The sequence below is a fragment of the Leptosomus discolor genome, chromosome 1, assembly GCF_034619465.1.
Source record: "Leptosomus discolor isolate bLepDis1 chromosome 1, bLepDis1.hap2, whole genome shotgun sequence".
In the NCBI taxonomy this organism is placed as follows: domain Eukaryota; kingdom Metazoa; phylum Chordata; class Aves; order Leptosomiformes; family Leptosomidae; genus Leptosomus; species Leptosomus discolor.
The window spans coordinates 148,899,177-148,918,579 of NC_141391.1; the positions used below are offsets into that span (position 1 = coordinate 148,899,177).

At 43.3% G+C, this 19,403-nt stretch overlaps 1 protein-coding gene across 2 annotated transcripts in view; it reads right to left on the reverse strand.

The window, feature by feature from the left end:
- Positions 1-18,679, reverse strand: part of PTPRO (protein tyrosine phosphatase receptor type O) — a 152,985-nt gene extending 134,306 nt beyond the window's left edge. Inside the window, exon 1 of one of the 2 annotated variants that reach the window (XM_086467021.1) lies at positions 18,284-18,679. In XM_086467021.1, coding sequence (XP_086323147.1) covers positions 18,284-18,502 — 219 coding nt within the window. In that variant the 5' untranslated portion in view covers positions 18,503-18,679. The remainder of the gene's footprint in view (positions 1-18,283) is intronic. The other variant, XM_086467012.1, reaches the window with a different exon arrangement.
- Between the last annotated feature and the right edge of the window lie 724 nt (positions 18,680-19,403).

Below are 19,403 nucleotides of genomic sequence, written 5' to 3' on the forward strand. Positions count from 1 at the left end.
TCCTAGTGAATTGTTTGTTCCAGATAGGTTCCTGCTCAAGTACCTCTTGCTCTTATTCCTAAAAGTGAAGAGACATAAGATGGTTTGTGTGGACGCAAAAGTCTGCTGTCAGCAGAAGGAGGAACTGTTCTTTGTTTGCCCCATCTCTTCCCAGTCACCTGCTCCCACCCCTTCCACCCCTTCCATTGCCTGCTGGACCACTCGTGAAGGCTGAATTTGGTAACCCTTCACAATACCCCAGCTGAAGCGGTGAGCAGGACTGGTTCCAAACAAGGGTCTGACAAGTAGCAGAGGTGGTGCAAGAGGGGCCAGTGGCTTTGTGCAGTGCAGGACTGGAGCCAAAAGGACTGAAACCTCCTGGCACCAGCAAACTGTTAGGACACAGCAACATGAGCCAGGTGAACTGAAGATCTAACACCACTGTAGTAAGTGCTGCCGCTGAACATGAGGTAATGTCATCACAGACATTGCACTTCGGAAAATGCTTTCTCTCCCCTCATTACGTAGCCAGGTCTTGCAGTTTGTACTTAGATGGCCCCAAGGCCTGCAAAACAGCCTGAAGTCAATGTGATCATTGAAGAGAGTAAATTCTCCACTCCCAGTTCACCCAGGTAGTTAAGGACATCCCCAGGCCTCAGCATGCAGGTTGCTTTGTCAAACCCACGTGTTCCAGGCTAGGCACAGCCTTACAGGCTTTGCTCAGATGAGGTCTATGCTTGCAAGTAGGCACTGGGAGGGAAAGGCCCTTATCTGTGGCCCAGTCCCACCACCTTTATAGGTGGAAATACATTGGAAGGACTGACATCAATTTCAGCGGAAGCAAGATACTGCCTTGCTGGCCCACCCGTAATTATGTAAGTGTGCAGGACTAAGGAAACCCAACTGCTGGACTTGTACAGAAACACATGTGCAGATGCTTTTGAAGGCATTTGCAGTGCTTCCTATTGCATTCAGAAGCATAAAGGCAACACTTTCCTCTTAACTCTGTAAGTTATCCCGCACATGTGCGGCAATCTCAGCACACTGGGGAAGCTAGACCTCCTGCTTATACAAGGCTCTACAGCTACTAAGCTCCTACAAGCAGCATCCAACCTCCTTTGACTATCAGACATTCAGAAACTGAGTAAGATTTGTAAAGTTGTGTAAATGCGCGCAACAAAATTTCTAGAAGGAAAAGGAGGACATATCTCCAAAGCCACAGAGTTGTGCTGTTAGTGGGACACCTCTCTTGAAGGGGACCCGCACCACGCCCAGCTGTAGTTTACAGCTGTTGTTCAATTCCTTTTATATCAAAGCATGTACCTAGCCACCAACTCTTCATCCACACATCGGGGGCCTCCAGTGAAAACCTTTGAAGCCAACCTTCACAAAACATGCTTTTGTGGGTTTAGTTCATTATTTATTTGCTTTCACAAATTGGTGGAGTGACTGGTTTTCTAGGAAGATTATAAGAACTTAAAACAGTGATATTCCAAAGCAAGGTCATATACTTTCCAGAGAAAACACTACTGTTTGCTAATAATGCAACCAATTAAATCCCAGTATGTTGTGTGGGAGCACCACTGTTGTTAGTAATTGTGGGTTTGGAACCTAGGGAGGGCCTTGGTGTAAACCACACAGCCATAACAATAGTCCAGGAAAATCTATTTTATGGGCTGTCAACCTGTCCTGGCATAAAGGAGGACCAATATATCTACCAGAATGCTTGCAGTTTGATTAATGGAAGGAATATATGTAATTCAGACAGACAAAAATATACAAACAAACTTGCATTGAACGTGTTCCAAGAAAAGGTGAAGAGAGAGGGGTGAGAATAAAAATCAATTTTAAGCTCTCCACAAAGGCTTTGGAGCCCCCATCCTTCTAAGATTACAGCACAAGATTTTTAAGACAACCTCATATTGTAAAGGCCAAAAGAATTTTTAGTTTGGAAAAAGTAATTGATCTATTTATATTTTACATTAGTGTATCTATACCAAGGGTCTGCTATATGTTGATCCTGTGCTGGTATTCCAGGGCCAGCTGGTGGTGGTATATGGCCAACTGGCAGTGGTATGTTGCCCAAAGATGTTGTGGAGATACGTGCCTAGAGGTATTCAAAAGCTGTCTGCACACAGTGCTGGGCAACCAGCTCTAGGTAGCCTTGCTTGAGCTGGGGTGTTGGATCAGAGGACCTCCAGAGGTCCTTTCCAACCTGAACCATCTTGTGATTCTATGAACTGTAACCAGGACAAGGTTGTGAAACCCCAATGTAGTTACTGCCAGCTGAGCTGAAAGTCACAGGGACTGATGTTGATGTTAGTTACATTTGGTAAAAAAAAAAAAAAAAAAAAAATCAGCGTAACACCGTTGCTTTACATGAAGTTCATTTGAATTCATAGTGTAGGTGACTAAGCACAGTAATTGGGCCCTTTTTTCCCTGAAAAAAATGATCTCTATTTGAATAGCAGCTATTTTCACTAAAATAGTCTTTTCATGTAATCATAGTCTTTTTGTGACTATTTAGCATTCCCCTGGAAGTTAACTATTGAGCTGGGCTAAATGGCAGCAAATGGTGTGTGCAAAGAAGCCTTTTCTTTGACTGTTCTAAAACGCAATCCAGAATGTTTACGGGAGAAACACAACTTCACATAGCAGTGAAAAGCAAAATACTTCAGAAATGAGGTTACATGGTTTAGGTGAGGAGCATGTGTTAGAGGCTGGGTGTGAGCCAAAGGAACTTAAGCAGGGTTAAGCGCGGGTGGAGGAGAATCAGGGCTGAGCATGGCAGGAGAAGATGACACCTGAAACAGAAGGGGAAGAAGTGGGACGGAGAGGAAAGAGGCCGAGAAAACAATAGCTGGGGGACAAACCCTAGAAAGGAGAAATATGAGAAATGGGCTAGTATTGTATTCTTGGAAAAATACAGACCTCAGACAATTGCAACTATTTGTGAATACCTGCAAATGGTTGTTAAAGTTGCTGAATTTTCCTTGACTGACCCTGTTTCCATTTTTCTTTAGAGAGGGCTGAAAGCTTAGGATTGGAATGTTCTTCCTGGAGAATTTAAATATTTCCTGGGAAGCTTCTTGGGCTTCTCTGTCATAGCATGAACTACAAAATAATTTTTGTTGGTCAATCCAAAATATTATTTTGCCTTTCAAGCCTGCCAAATATCCAACCTCTACAATATTATTTTTGCACAGCATTAATAAATAAAACATACACACACTCTGCCCATTACTGTAACAAAAAAAAAATAATCATCTAGTATTTAATTCATGAGGAAAAGGAAAAGGAAAAGGAAAAGATTCTTTGTCTTTGTACTTTCCTAGAAATTTCTTTCAACTCTCCAACAAGATGCTGCCTCAGAGGTACTCAGAGGCTCTCCCCCTCTCCCCGCCTCAAGGACTGAGCCTACTCACAAACTGAAAACCAGATTAGCCTGCAGCTTATCCATGGATAAGCTCCCCACCAGCATTTTAGGTGCCAGTCAGCACTGGTATGACAATGTGATAATGTGAATGGTAACACAAGCCCTCAGAAAACATCTGAGCTGAGGTACCACAACAACACCTCTGTGGTTTGTACCAGTTGTGTGTGAGAGAGGGATGCACTAGCACAGTCCAACTGTACTGAGGAGGAGAACAAGGTGTCTGCTTCCTCCCTTCCAGGATACAAATGACCTAAAAGGGAAAAGATCAGCTGAAAGCATTGTGTTGCCACCTTCTCCCCAGTAGCAATGCTGCCTTTTGCTGAAAATGGGAAGATAGAGCATCCTACTCCAGCGCAGAGCTGCAGGAATGGAGGAGCACCATTAGCAAGGCAATGTTAGCAAGCCCAGCCAAGCAACCTGCCTCCGCAAGCCCTGGCACGACTCACAGGCAGGCAAGGCTAGGATGCAAGAGCAGCTGGATCCTCCCCAACATCTGGTCAGGTCCTGGCCACCACCCTCCCACACCATGCCACGAAGCCACCCTTGCACTGTGGCTGTACACACTAACTACCAGCACCAGCAAGCAATTCCTGACGTATAACGGGGGGAGCTACAAAGCCAGGTGAGTTATTCTGCACTCTCTTCTCCCCATACATGAACTGTTGCAATAAGATGGGACAGGGACACCAGCAGGTCGAGTCCTGCAGGAACTGCTTCTGGTGTCCCAGTAAGACCAGGCTGGCTAAAGAGGTGGGGGAAAAACCCAGGCCCCGCTATACCACTGTCATCTGTTTCCACAGTCCCTATGCTACTGGCTACCAAAATCTGACTGCCCCTGTAGAAAACAGCATCCACAGAGACTCCTCCATCACCGTCACTTTTTTTTAAAAAAAAATTAAAACCTGTCTTTCTTTAATCCCTCACAGTCAGAATAGCAATATTTAAATTTATGAGATAGTGTTGGTCAGGGGACGCAAACTTTCAGGGAGTATCTTTATCTTGCCTCTCACCAGATCGTTTGATCTGACTGGTTACTTTGACGTAGCTCCTTTAACCATAACATCTTTCCATTCCTCTAGTAGCAGAGATTTAACATTTCAGGCTGAGTACATATGTTGGATAAGAACATAATCCTCAGCTCTGGGCATAGGAGTTCATGGTAAGAGGATGGCTCTGCATACAAATTGAAAGCACTGAAATGCAGAAAATAAAAATACACTAAACCCTAATATGCATATTGTGAAGGCCTTCTGACATTGAAGAAATCATCAGTTATTTAATTTGCCATCTTTAGAAGCAGAGGGACTAGAGAAAACAAAAGGAGAGAAAGAGAGAGAAAAAAAAAATAGGTATGACCTTTAGTCTGACACTCCAAGTAAAGACTTTGGATAAATACTTGCAGAGAAGGAATATGCCAATATGCAAAGAGGAAAAAGAGATAAATGAGACTAGGCCATTTCAGTAGAGAAAAATCCCAGAGCTCCCATTCTACAGACATTTCTGACAGCACAGAGATGGATTTATCAGGGGGTAGAAGGGGACACACCCCTTAGCCTCTATTAGCCTTCTTAATGTAGCACATGCATTCCTTGGTGCAGGATGCAGACACATCTTTGCAGGCCGTCTGCTTCCCCTCATTCAGGTAGAGGCTCAACTCCTAATGCAAAAAAAGGCTTTTTGTTATCATTGCAAAAACTCACAGTGGGCACCCAGCAATTACCAGTCATCCATCACACAGAACTATAGGAACAGGGAGCAGTGCTTCTGGACAAAAACATAAAGGCTCAATCCCAGGCATCACCTGACACCACTAGGCTTTGTTATTTAAACCCATAAAAGATACAAAGAAACAACAAACCAGAGTATATGTGAAACTCCTGTATCCACATGTCATGCAACTGTCAGACCATCCCTGTTTTAATAATCTATAAACCTTCCAAATGATTAATAACAACTGAAATCATGCATTTAAATCGCATTGCAGGCAAGCAGCTCTGTGGCAGAGCCATTTCAGTGTGAAGCCCCTTTCCCACGTGCCCTGCAGCTCTGCTGGGCATAGCAGCCTGTGAAACAGACCTCAGGGTCTCCTCCTTCACACTACCCTCCCTGTCCAGTGGAGTTCAGAGAGTTTGGCATGGCTAAATCTAGCTTTGAAGAGAGTTAGGATTAGAGAACCGAACTTTCTGAACCCACAGCCTAAGCACACCTGATCTGCCCTAGGCCATGCATGAATCTCAAAATCCCTTCTATCCATTTCTTTTATGCTAAATATATGGAGATGCAGAGGTTTTTGCTTTTTCTATAAACTCAGCTCATTCTATGTAAGCTTTGTTTTCCAGAATATCTTCACACTCTTCTGACACTTTTCACTTCATAAGTGGTAAGCACATTTCCACAGAATAGCCTTTCTTTCTCCCCAAAATAGATTAAGTCTGGCATTGCAGGGTCTTCAGGGAAAAAGCATAATTTTGCTTCTCTAACAGATAACATTATGAGATTTTTTTTTTTTCCCCAGAACTGTAAAATATGGTTTTGTGTTATTCACTGGAAGATGACTTTTTAAAGCTATAAAGCAAACTTTCAGGGAGTATCTTTATCTTGCCACCTTTTTTATGGTGATATTGTTTGGAAATCAGGATTTGTGGAACAGAACTGGAGCAAGTAAGGACCACAGAATAGCAACCATTTAATGGACTTTTTAATCTTGGGGGGAGATGGGTTTTGTTATTTTTGTGAGGTTTTTTGGTGTTTGATTTTCATTTATTCTGTATCCTGGAGTTAAAAGAGAAATCTGTGTTTTAGCATGGGCAAGTAAACATCTGAAAGTATGAGCTAACATAGTTTCAAGTAAAAAATCTGTGAACGAAATAATGAATCATTGAACTTATCTTCCCCTCTGACATTATGAATCATTAGTAATGAAATGGTAGTATGATGTGCAGTCAGGCAGCAGAAGCTGTAATCACAGACCAAAGTAACTGTTCCTTTGGAGCTCATTAAATATATCGAGTCCCTGTAATCTTCTATTGATTTTAGGAGCAATGGTTCAGTTATCCATACAAAAAGCATAAGGGAAATTTCCAGAAAGATTTCCACATAATCCCTTGAGATATGTATTTTTCAACCTTGATTTTTTACAAATTCCTCTAACTGGGTGCTGTGATGACCAATTCCTTTGCTCCAGCACTAAGCCAGCCAGGACAGACGCCAGCCCTGCCCCAAGAGCCTTTAATTCACATTGCTCACAAGTACCCCTGCAGTGAAGCTTTAATGGTTTCCTGCACGCCTAAGGTCTAAGTTGTAAAATATATGAGGACATGGTTCTCCTCCCAGAAGTGTAAGTCAGAAGAGGAGAGGGAAAAAAAAAAAATCTCAATCGAAAAGCCTTCTTGAGAAATGTGAACCTGTGAAATGAACGTGCAGTGATGGCAGATACCTGCCTGACTCTGCAGAAAGTTTCAGTGATAATTAAGGCACGTTCTAACAATGGCAGCTCTAAGAATTTTATTCTTGATGTTATATTTAAAGCTCTAGCTCCAAGGAGCTGGTGAATGCAAGAAAAACAGCAGAGTTCAGCAAAAAGCTTGTAACTGTAACCCAGTAGCTTTAAATTCTACAAAGAAAGATAGCCTAAAATCATTGTTTTAAATTAATTCAAGGGCAAAAAAAACACCCAGCAACCAACAGTCAGATTAATAAGACAGTTTCATGCTTTTTTGAGTCCCAATAGACGATTTTTAAAAAGGTTTAATCGACTGTCGCATTCCTTTCCTGAACGGCCCTAAGAGGTTTTCCAGAGAGATGGTGGAGCTCCATCCTTGCAGATACTCAAAACATATCCATCCCTTCCAGCCTAAATTACTGTATGACTCTAAACAGTTACACATTCCCCTGTATACTCAGAGATGCACATCTTTATACTACAGCATCTGCCATTTGGTTGGCAACCAAGGGATAAATCTGAATTGCCTGGCTTCTCAACTGGCTCATTGCAGTCTCTTGCTCCCCCCTTTCCCCACGTGTCGCAACTGGGCAGTGTGCCCTGTACGTCCTCCCAGCTATGCAGTGGAGCACAGAATATCAGCATTACTGTCAGCCTAAAGCCAGCTAGAAGGATAAATTAGAAGGTACTTATGATAGTTCAAGAAGTGGGCAACAAAACACAAAGCTGTTCAGTGATACCCAACCAGATCACACCCAGCTTATAACACCATTGTGACTTTTACATCACCATTTTTGAAGAGAATCATTCCTTACTTTCGACTTGCAGTCTTACCGCTGCATCTACAGGTGGTCCAATACAATCCAACGGCTTTCCTTGCTCTAGACAAGATAGCTTGCTGCAAGCCTGGTTCTGCTGTGTTGTTGAACCTCAACGCAGTAAGCTATTACACTGGGAAACAGGCATGAGAAAATTTGACCCTTTCTTTCTAAGCACCTTATGACACTTGTACACCTTACGGGACAGCAGACAAATGCAGAGATGGTAAACTATCAGCTTAGAAAAACAGATCATATTATTCTAAGTTTTTCAGTGCTCTCATATGCTTTAATCATACAGCCAGTAATCACAAATGGAAAAATCCCTACCTCAGGAAAAAATAAAAGAAAAACAACTTTCAGATAAAAATAACCTGATCAGAAGATGTGTTTTCCGCGCAGTACATATTAACAATGAACAGGTGGTCCTATACAGCCATTACAAGATACCGTTACTAAAGCCAGTCTCCAAACAGGTCACATCTTTACTAAAGGTTAGATACAGAAAGAAAAAGGATGCAGAAATAACCATGTACCTAACTGGCACAGACAAAGCCTGCAAGATATGCTCTGGCGTGTTCCAAAATGCTTCTGTTTCTTTTCCATTTTATCTCCTAACCTCATAATGTTCACAAACATATTTTAATCATGTATAAAATAATGTTACCTGCAACTATTCCAGTCACACCAGTCCTTCTGGTGAGGCCATAGGAAAGGTATTCTGGCTCTGCTCCAAGCCGAAAACTCATGCACCACATAACAGGCATTTCACAGAATCACCGAATGGTTTGGGCTGGAAGGGACCTTAAAGACCATCTAGCTCCAACCCCCTTGCCATGGGCAGGGACACCTTCCACCAGACCAGGTTGCTCAAAGTCCCATCCAACCTGGCCTTGAACACTGCCAGGGAGGGGGCAGCCACAGCTTCCTCAGGCAACCTGTTCCTGTGTCCCACCACCCTCAGAATTTGTTTCCTCCACCTGGACACTTACCTGTACCCTGACTTGCTACTGTTCGTCACCTGGTGTAGTAACGCCTACCAGGAAAAACTGGTATCTGATAGTTAGGCTATTATTCACTACATGAAAACCCCTTTGTCCCAGCACCAAGCAGGACATCTGCCATAGCCAACTGGTCTCTGGCATGTTGCTTTGCAAGAAGGCTCCTGCAAAGTTCAGGTCATTGAGGACAAAATATTAAAAGGAAAAACTATCTATCTTCTTTTTAAAGAATATTTACAATATGCACCAGATATGAATACAGACCCCATTCAAAGCTGTTGTGAAGCACTGTAGCCAAAGGGTCAAAACTTTATCTTTTTCAAACACTTGCTGCTATTGTTAACTTCTTTTGACCATTTGCCCCTCTTTAATTCTCAAGTTTTAAACCAACTACGTCCACACAGAAACAAACAGAGCTCAGTTAATCTCCACAATGGCTCTGTGTGTACAGCTAAGAACACATCCAGTTTTCTCTTCTTCATAGAAGGAATTCAGATGATCTGACCCCACCATGAGTTCCTTCACACAAGAGCAGCTCTGCTACTCAATATATAACTTGGGCTCACTGCCAGCTCTTAGTTTGGCCATGCCCTTCAGAGAAAAATTATTTTCCAGATATCTATCTAAAATTACTTTTCAAATTCTCTTTGCTTTCTGCATTTTGGATAAGTACGCAAATGTATTTTGAACTGGTATTTCCATTTGTGTCATCAGATATGAAAGTCTTCTGTTCTGTAGTTAACTGGAAGCATGTAAGTGAAAGAGTCCAGGAAATAACATCTGTGTTTAGATCACACCTGAGCAAAGCAGGATAAGAGTTTATGTTCTGAAATTCAAAGGCCACAGATGGTTGTTGGGGTTTGGTATCAATTTTGACTCAGCTAGCCTATTAAAGAAGCAGGGACCAGCTGTACTCTTCAGATCCATATATAAGTGCATGTGGTATTGATGCAGAATTTGGTTTCTATCCATCCAGGTATCTGTGTTCATGCTGCAATGCCAGCAAAAGTAGCTATAGGTTGAAACGTACATAAATCTGAAATCCCTAAAATATGCAGAGGAAGAGAAACCCACCCTATTTTTTGCCTAGCACTAGTTACGTAACTTAAGTTTCCTGCAAAGAAGCTCCTCTTGTAAGAGAAGCAGCATTCAAGTGTGCCCCTATTACACCGGCTCCAGCAACAGATTACAACCCCCCAATTCTTGCCAATACAGCTGCTCGCCAAGCAAGAAGGTTACTCAAGATTTATCTGCTGGGGAGGTTTTTTTAAGCTATCAGACTCTCAGATTCCAAAAATCAAAACCATCCTGTGGCCTCCAGTATGCGCAACCAACACCGCAGCGAGCCCGAGGTCACCAGCACATCATGGTTAGCTCTATGCTGCACATCAAACTTCACAGCATCACCTGGCTGACAGCACAGGTCTTCCTGCTGCAGCTTGATCCAAAGCCCATTTAAAGCAACAGAAGACTCCTATTGACTTCGTTTGGACTTTGGACCCATTCCCAGAAGCACAGTAGACAATCTGATAGCTCCCAGCATCCTAAGAATTAGAGGCAACCTGGCAGTTCTGGTTCCAGCTAACAGAGGTCAGTCTTGCACATAAACAACAGGTGAGACCACAAAATTATTATCCATATTCATGGGGTGCCTCCATTTCAGTTAGATGCTGGTGTCATCAGATGGTGCCACCATTCTGTAGTTTGCGTGCTTTCCCACAGTGCTGCTGAGGAAACCTGACAGGGCTTTAGAGCCTATGGAGTCCCGAGTTAGTTCTCAAAAAAGACCTAAAAATAAAAAAGGTATTTTTTTGTTTAACACATTATTTTGTAACCCACCAAGAAGGAATTTTATACCAGAGATCACTTTGAAATACACTTAAATATTCACTATGTATTCATTTATCTTTCAGAAAATGTCATAATTTTTCTTGTTGTATTTAATAACTGCTACTTAATTATCTAAAATCCCATCCCATCTGCTTATTCCTTCACACAGCAAAATTGGAGGGCTTGATTCTACAGTCATTACTCACAGAAGGAGAGACATTGATTTAATGGACTCCCCTGAAAAGGGATTACAGTATAGGATCTGCTGATATTGATTTTGTGACATCATAATCTTTTCCTCAGAAGCAGACACTGATGACTCAGGATAATATCAGTGCAAGATTAGGCAGGGGTAGACAAGTTAGAGGAAGAAAAATATTAAAAAACCCCCAATCCTCCTAATTTACAGTACGTACACTGCAATAAAATATTAGCTATGTTCTCTGTTTTGAATAAAAGTTCTCTTTAAAAAAAAAAATAATCTGAGTGATGTTTCTCTCTTTCATCTCTTGCCCTGCTTGCAGTTGCTTTCATGGAACTATTGTGAGCTAGAGCATTTTTTGTAGGTTAATGGGTTCTCTTTGAAGGATTAAAGTCACATTGATTATTAATTATTTTTTGATGTTTTAAATTGATGTAAATGTCCAGAAGGTCTGATGAGCAACATCCTGTAGAAATCAATACCGAATGAAAACAAAAGCAGTAAACAGCAACAAAAAAAGCTCAGCTCCTCGGGGAAGCAACTGTGACTTATTTCTGTTTGGAAGGTATACCGCCCCTCAGAGAATACCAGCAACTGGCATGTATGATAATCATTTCTCAGTTATCTAGAGCATCCTTATTTTGATGTGTCTATCTTTCAGACTTCAGGCAGAGTCTGCAGATATTTTGCATACAGAACAAAGCTAGGCGCAGCAGTGCTAAGCAAATAATAAATAAATTAATTTCATTGCTGTTGGCAAATGTTCATTTTTTTTTCTTAAATCTGCCTTGTAGTACTTTGGGAAAACACTAATTAGCATTCTTTCTGTGAAATTTTTTTCCACCAATTCTCTCTATTGTTCTTCAGCACATTTTAATAGGGTGTTGGGGTTTTTTTGTTTAGTTGGGTTTTTTTCTAACTTGAGTTTAAAATTTCTTTGCTGTTTTTAAGTGGAATTAGAACTAGATCCTTCCTTCTCGTTTGATAGGTCAATGAGGAGTAAAGATTCTCCATGTTAAAATGGCTTCCATACGAACAATGAGGAAATGAACCTGAAAAGCTGTGGTGCAGATAACAGACACATGCCAAACAGCAGATTACACAAAGGTAACAAGGCAATTGGGACAGTCTGTGGTCTGCTCTGGGGACTCCTCTCAGTCTTGAAGAACAGCCCTTTCTTGGTTGATCCTAGGGATTTATCTACCCCAAGATGAAATAATTGAAAACTCCTAAAATTGAAGGAGTTTCTGATCTGACTGACAACTTAAAGACTGGGTCCTACCTCTCTTATCCCAAAGATTTGGCCTTTGTGTTATGTAGTGGGAAGTCAAGGTAACTAAATTGGGGACCTACAGGTTTATAGCACATGAATGAGTTACAATTGTTCAAATCCTTCTGACACAACTAGAAGACCATGTCTCAACCTCCTAAGGACCACTGAGGCCAAATCGTCTCAAAATCACAGCTGTTAGACTGACAGGCAACATTATCTGTTTTTCCCAAAGCACTTAAAAAAGAATTTAGGATTTTCATCTTCCAAGAAGTTTATATCTACCAAACAGCTACCTTGTGTTAAATCTCTGGCTGACACAGAATAGCACAGAGTTGTTGACTTCTGTTATCTCCATTCTGCTCCTCTGCTGTGCTCAATTCCTGTGCTTAAATGTACCACTCAAATATTTCCATCCCCAACCTTATGTTTTCTACCCACTCACAGCGCCTATCCCACATATTCTCCTACCCATGCTGCCACCTCAAGACCAGCATATTGAAAGCTGAGTGTATTAATTCCCTTAAAAAACGTATCTCCTGAGAGCTCTCTTCCCTGTTACTATGAGCTATGTCACCAACTTTCCCATCACTGATGCTTACTCTGATGCATTTCTTCTCTAAATACATGCATATAACAGAAGAGAAAATGCAAAGACAACCATAGTAATTTGAGTACAGCACATACTACTGTTGCTCTGGTACAATGTGCTGTCTTTACGGTGAGCCAGACATGATGCATATCATTTCATTTCTGGAACTCCTCCATTTAAAAGCCACTGTAATTTCCTAGCATAAGAATGAAGGAGTTCCAGAAATGAAATGCATCATGTTTGGCTTACTGTAAAGCCAGCAGACTTCTTCCTTAGAAGTTGTTCCTTTCTCTGGCTGTATTCATTCAAGATTATGCAGTGCTATGAAAAGCAAGGTAACCTTTCTGTTTCAAGTATCTCCCACTCTCTATTCACCTGTTACACATTGCACATGTGGCAGCTAGTATGTGTTGCCACATTTCTTTCATAAAGATTTTCCTCTTTTCAACTATATATTGACAGAAGCTTAATTTAAAAAAAGAAATGATAATAGCTTTTGTGAGCAGAACTTATTTAATAAGCCATTCTCTTCATTTTCTTAGTAGACCCCTAGGTGTAAAGATTTTAATTTTTAAACATTTTTAATGTTTATCAAAGTGGGTTTTTTTTCTTTACAACTAATTACATTTTGCTACAAGAATAGAATCTCTGAAATCTTGAGTAATGAAAATGTAGTCACCAATTTACTAGAAGATAAGAGTGCTCAGGATGACAAAAATGATACATACTTCTCCAATGGAAAAGGCAAATAATTTTAAAGAAGACTTAAAACCAAAGTTAATTACAAGCCTTTTCAGTTGTTCGACAAAAAGACCTGTTTTCAAAGCTTTGTTTTTTGACATTTATTGTCCTGACCCATACGCCTACGTAAAAAAACCCGCTCTTCTCCAGAACTGAGACTGTCTAGTAAATTAAGTCTCAAGATGGATTTACACAAGACTTTGTTCAATTTAACATTCATCTGAAGCTCTGTAAGGTCATTTCATGATCTGCCTGGATTGCTCTGTGTGGTGACATCAGAAATGCAGAGATTAGTGGGCTTCTCAAGTTCAGTCAGCACACCGTCTGTGAGCCCTTTAATGAACTGCCACAGGATCACCACAGGTAAGTCTTTATTCAGCACGGTCCCTACATTAATCCGAATGAGTGATCACCCTTGAGTGCTGCTTCTGACTGAGGTGATACAACCTAGAAATTGCCTTATTGACCTCGTGCAATTTGAGTCTGGGGCTCATAACTCCTGCAAGGGAAAAAGATCTTTTTTTCAATGGTCCACTATCATTTCACCACAATGAAATCAGAAATTTGCCAAAGTGTAATAGCAGATTCTTGTTCCACTGGCAGAGAGGGTTTTGCAAGTGCCTACTACAGTTTCGTAAACATGAGTTGACATCCAAGCATCCTCTTCATTAGCTTTGCCTTCTAGAATCACCCTGGTCTAGAAATAATCCATGAAAATAATGAAATGGGAGAGAACATGACTGGTAGAAGTTTTGGGCTGAGGTTGAACATTCATAACAAACTTTTTAAATAAGAAAAGTGTGTGCTTTTGCTAGGAGGATGCTTTTCTCTCCCATACAGCCTGGATATTCTCGGACCAGTGGTAAGCAGAAAAGTTCAGACTGTTTTACCTCAGTAGCTCCTCTGAGTCTGTTCCATCATGAGGAAATCGTATATTAGTTTTGCAAACAAAAATGAACTGGTAAGATAGCGGGGTTTTATTTTGATACTAGTAGGACATGGTCATGAGGAAACCCCCAAACTTACTTGTTTTCTCAATAAAAGCTTTAGCCAGCATCTCTTAGAGAGAAAAGAAATGCTAAAAGGACTATGTACCAAAATTGACATTGTGTCCTTTTTATTTTTTTTTTCTCCAGCCAGGAGGAAATAGTGGTGAAGCACTGGAGGTCCCAGCTGTGAAATCAGCCTTTCTCTTAGAAAGGTTTCTCCCACAAAGAGGCAGTGTCCTGATGGTATGGCTTTTTCTTCAGATTATTAACATTAGATGCAGGTATTCTTAAAAATTACACCAATAGAAAGAAACACATTTCCTTTGTTGGGTAAGGTTGTGCTGAGTAAAGTCTTACAGAATCTAAATCTCTTTGAATGCTTTGGTCAGGTAAACCTGAATTTAGGCTTCAGTATGACACCAAAATCCATAAACTGGTATAGCAGCAGACAAAATTCTACCCTGCTAGACATAAAAAGTTGTCCTTGCTAAGCGAAAGGGGGAGTTGCTGCTTTATATGCAGAGCCTGAAGAGCATATATAAGACTGATACACAAAGACCTCAGTCTCCTGGAAATAAGAGATGCACTTTTTATTTGTAGACAATTTTCCTGAAGAGTGTCATCCCTCCTATTTAGTCTGTACTTGGAACTACTGTGTCAACCAGTATTCTCATCTTCTTCCTACTGAGAGCATTGGTCAGACGCTCTTGGAAGTGTAACAGATTGAAAATGATGTCCCAGCATCAGGTCTGGCATGTTTAAGATGCTTTTGTCCTCTACTTAAGCTCTACCTTGTCCCACACAAATGATGCAGCAAGGAAACATAAAATCACCCAGGTGCAAGCTACTAACAGCATGGGACATCTGACATATCAGTCACGTAATACAGAGCAGAACTTCAACTGGTCAAAGCTCAGTGTAGACACGACTAAGGGAAGGTTGTTGGATTGCAGTTAGAAAAGATGGGGAAGATAACATTAGTCACTGGGATGTGTCTACTTTTTTATTGTTCTTGATTTGGCTGAAGTACAGCTTTTCCTTTCAGTTGTGATCAGCCATGCCTTTGCTGCACCAAAATGAGACAATTACAAAGCAAGCCACTAAGGACTATGCCTTCCAGCCACTCAGACTGAAACACCAGAGAATGCAGACCCATTGCAAAATGGCAATATATTAAGAGATTTCTAACAGCAGAATGGTCGGAGGCTTTTCTCTGAAGCAAGACACAGCTCAGTTCCTCTCCCAAATACCGTAAATCCATATTAATATCTGAGCTTGCACACAATGCCTTTCTTCTGCTAGTTTCTAAACTGGCCATCATATAAGAAAACCATCGAAGAAAGAGAATGATAAAGGTTCGAGATCACATTGCTGTATTTCCAGAAAAGATTATGGCATTATCCTGGAGCACAGAAAGTATTCACATTGCACTGTGAAAGAAGGAACTAAATATTACTAGCCTATGGGCAACAATATGAGGCATAGCACAAGCAGTAGGTAATATCCCTGTCAGGAGTTGGAACAAGTCGGTACTATTACTTTATGCCAGGAAATACGACAATTGGAAGAGAAGAGCAAATGTGCTTTGAGCAGTTTTATCATTGTGCAAAGTCTGCTGATGATTTTACAAATCACCAGATGGGCGTCGAGGCCACATCAAGCAGTTACAGCTTAGCAAGTGACATTTGGGCTGCTAACGCTGAAACAGCAAGCACGCAGACATCAGTTTTGCCTGTCTGAAGATTCATCAGTTCAATGCTGTTGCTTTCTCAATGAGATTAACTTCCAGGTAAAACATCAATTTACTGTCTTGAGGCTGGATAATTTTAGGTCTTGCTTCAAAAAAGTTGGCAGAACTAAACAGCAAGAAACACCTTGCTTTGAAATTAGTTGTTTTAAATTATTTGTCACTGCAAAAAATATGCAGACATTAAAGAAAACTCAGTGAATTTCAGGCTTAGGAAAACGGTCCTATTGCAGTGACCTGAAACAAGCACTGCTCTTGCTTCCCCAACTTCTTTCCTGTAACCACATTTACTTTGAGCATCCTCTGAAGCCTCAGTTCTCCTTATTGTAGTGTCTAATAATAACGTACAAGATAACTAATTACAGTAGACATGCTATCCAACCAAAGTCATAATCGAGTCACACACAGTGTTACCAATGCACCTCTATCTTGAGCTACAGCTTTACCTTCTTGTACACTACAGAATTCTGCTAATGCTCATCAGCTTTCTTTGTCATTCTAGTCCTGGGTTTGTCTGAGTTTTATCTGGCTCAGAAGTGACTGTTACTTTCCAACAGAACAAAGACTCGAGGCCTTGGCTACCTTCAAACCTTACTAAATTTCTTGAGATTTATGATTTATTTTACAAGTATAGTATTTTACAAAATTAAACTACCTATTCCCTGTCTTGCTTTTACCACAGTAATTTTTGTCACAGTAGTGCTAGTAAAAAAAACCAAAAAACAAAAAACAAACAAACAAAACCAAAAACAAATGAACAAAAAAAAAACCCACCACCAAATCACCTTGATTCTTTAAAAAAGCCAGGATTCAAAGTAATATGAACTGTGATTGTGAGATAAAACAGCTACTTAAAACTGTGTGCACTTCTATATTAGGGAACAAACTGCTGGGCCATAACATCCACAGTTTACTTTCTTAAAAATAAATGAAAAAATAAATCACCAGATTCCAAGGAACAAAATTTTGTCTGTATATTAGCATTTTATCTTGCATAAATGTATGTTTCAGCAGTTATGAAAATGAGACAGCTGACAGTTGACTACTATATGCGAACAGATGCTGTGAAAGCTTCCCTTTAAATAGTTCTGTCAATGCAATGTCAATTTTAGAAGTGACACCACTGCTGTTCTAGGACATGATCCTGCAAACTCTAATTCACACAGGGAGTCCTGCTGATTTCCATAGAAAATTTACACTTATAAGAATCTGAGAGGTCAGGTCCTTAGTTATGGAGCTCTCCTTAACAGTGACTGACAAATATACAACAAAGTTTTTAGTAGTGCTGAACACTGTACTTTAGGGCAATGACATTTCTAGTCAGCGGTATTCGCCTAGACAGTACATAGATTTTCTCTTAGAAGTTACACGAAGCATATTAAATACGCTTGAGAAACCATTAAAGGAGCAAAAGCGTAAAGATAAAAAATGTCATGTGAAACCAAGCTTGCAGTATTAAGCAGAACTTTGAAAAATTAATCTGCCAAGAAGATAGGCTGAGCCTGAACACAGCACGGTGCTGCTCGGAAAGCAATGTTAAATTCTGCCGCGGCAAAACCGACACGATACACCCCACCCGACCCCCCCTCGCCCCTTTGTCAGCTCCATTTTCATAACGGTTCTCTTGGCGGGGGAGGGGGGGGGGGGGAATGCATGAAAGATAAGAAACATTTAACAGGGGGACCCGTCGCGGCGGGGTGTGACCCCCGGAGCCAGTGCCGCGGCCGGGCGGGGACCGGGCCGGGCCGGGCGGTGCTGAAGGACAGCGCGGGGCCCCCGCCGCGACCCGGCCCTGCTGGGCCATACCCACCCCCAGCGCCCCACTGCCCCTCTCTCGGCACCCCCGCCTGAGATCCCCGTAACTTCAGATGGGAGGAAGCGCCGCCGCCGCTCCCCGGGGCTGCTGGCACTTTCGGTGGGGATACGGGAGAGGGGGTCGCACCCCGCCCCGGGGCACGGCGGAGCGGGCTGCCCGCCCGTCGGATGGCGCACGGCCGCCTCCGCCCGCCTCAAATCCCCACGCAGACCCTGCGCGGCGGCCCGCGGGAGCACAAAGCGGGGACAGCCGGGGCTGAGCCGCCGCCGCCCCGCGGGAGAAGCGGAGCGGGCACCGCCGCCTGGCCCTGCCCGGGCGCCGCGGTCCCGCCGGGAAGGCGCACAAAGGCGGCGCCGAGGGGGGCTCGGCGCCCACGGCGGGGGGACACGACCCGCACCCCTCCCCTTCCTCGGCACTTACCTTCAGCAACACAAAGAGCCAGAAGAGGCAGGAGCGGGCCCCCGGGGCCCCCCGCCGGCGTCGGCCGGGCATCGGGGGGGGTGGCGGCCGCGGCCCGCGGGGGCGGCCGGGCGGCGGGGGCTGCTGCTCTTCTGCCCCCTGGCCCCCCGCTGGTGCTGCCCCTCGCCTCCCTCCGCCCGGCTCCAAGCCGTGCCCGGCAATGGCGAATTGCGGCAGCATCAGGCGGCCGGCGGCAGAGCCGACCTCCCCGCCGAGCGGCTCATCCTGCCGCCCCCCGCCCCTTTTATTTGGGGTTTGCGACGGGGAGGAGGAGGAGGAGAAGGAGGAGGAGAAGGAAGGGGAGGCGGCGGCGGGGGGTGTCTCCCTTCGCAGGAGTTTGGGCGACCGCGCCGCCGGCTGCACGGGAAGGGGTGGGGAGAGCCGCCCGCCGCCCCCGGGAGCGCCGTCTCCTCGGCGGGAGCGGCCCCAGCCCCCGGCGGATAGCTGGGAGCCGGCAGCCGCCGCCCCCGCTCCCCCCACCCGGCCCTGCCCTACCCCGCTCTCCCGCCTCTCCCCCTCCCGACAGCATCTCCTCTCCGCGAGCAGGAACAACAAGGCGGCGGGCAAAACTGCATCCCCACCACCACTCCCCAGCACGCACGACAGTCCCTCCCCAATGTAATTTTCTCCAGGAGCAGTGGCCGGTACCCAGGTACCAGCAGCAGACACAGTGTTTGGAAACAATGCAGACTTCTTTACGGCTGTTCTCAGAAGGCAGAATAAAGCGCGTGGACAAATCTTCAGGGGTTCAAGGGATAAGGTCTAACCCTGCAAGGGGTGGAGAAGGACTCATCCTGGCCTATGAGATGCTCAGGCCCAGTGATTAGAGGGGCACATGGAGAAACCTGAGGTCGCATCCACTTGTCTTCTACCCCCACATCCCACCCAGCAATCCTGCAAGTTGATTTGGGCCATCTACAAACTTAAGGACAGGCAAGCTATTCATCTTTGCAAGAGTCTTGATTAAGATGATGTCCCCGGGAAAAAAGGAGGGAGAGGGAACCAAAACCAAAACCACCTGTACATTGCCCCCATTCAACCACTACAATGAAAACAGTCTTTCCAAAATGAGAAGACTACG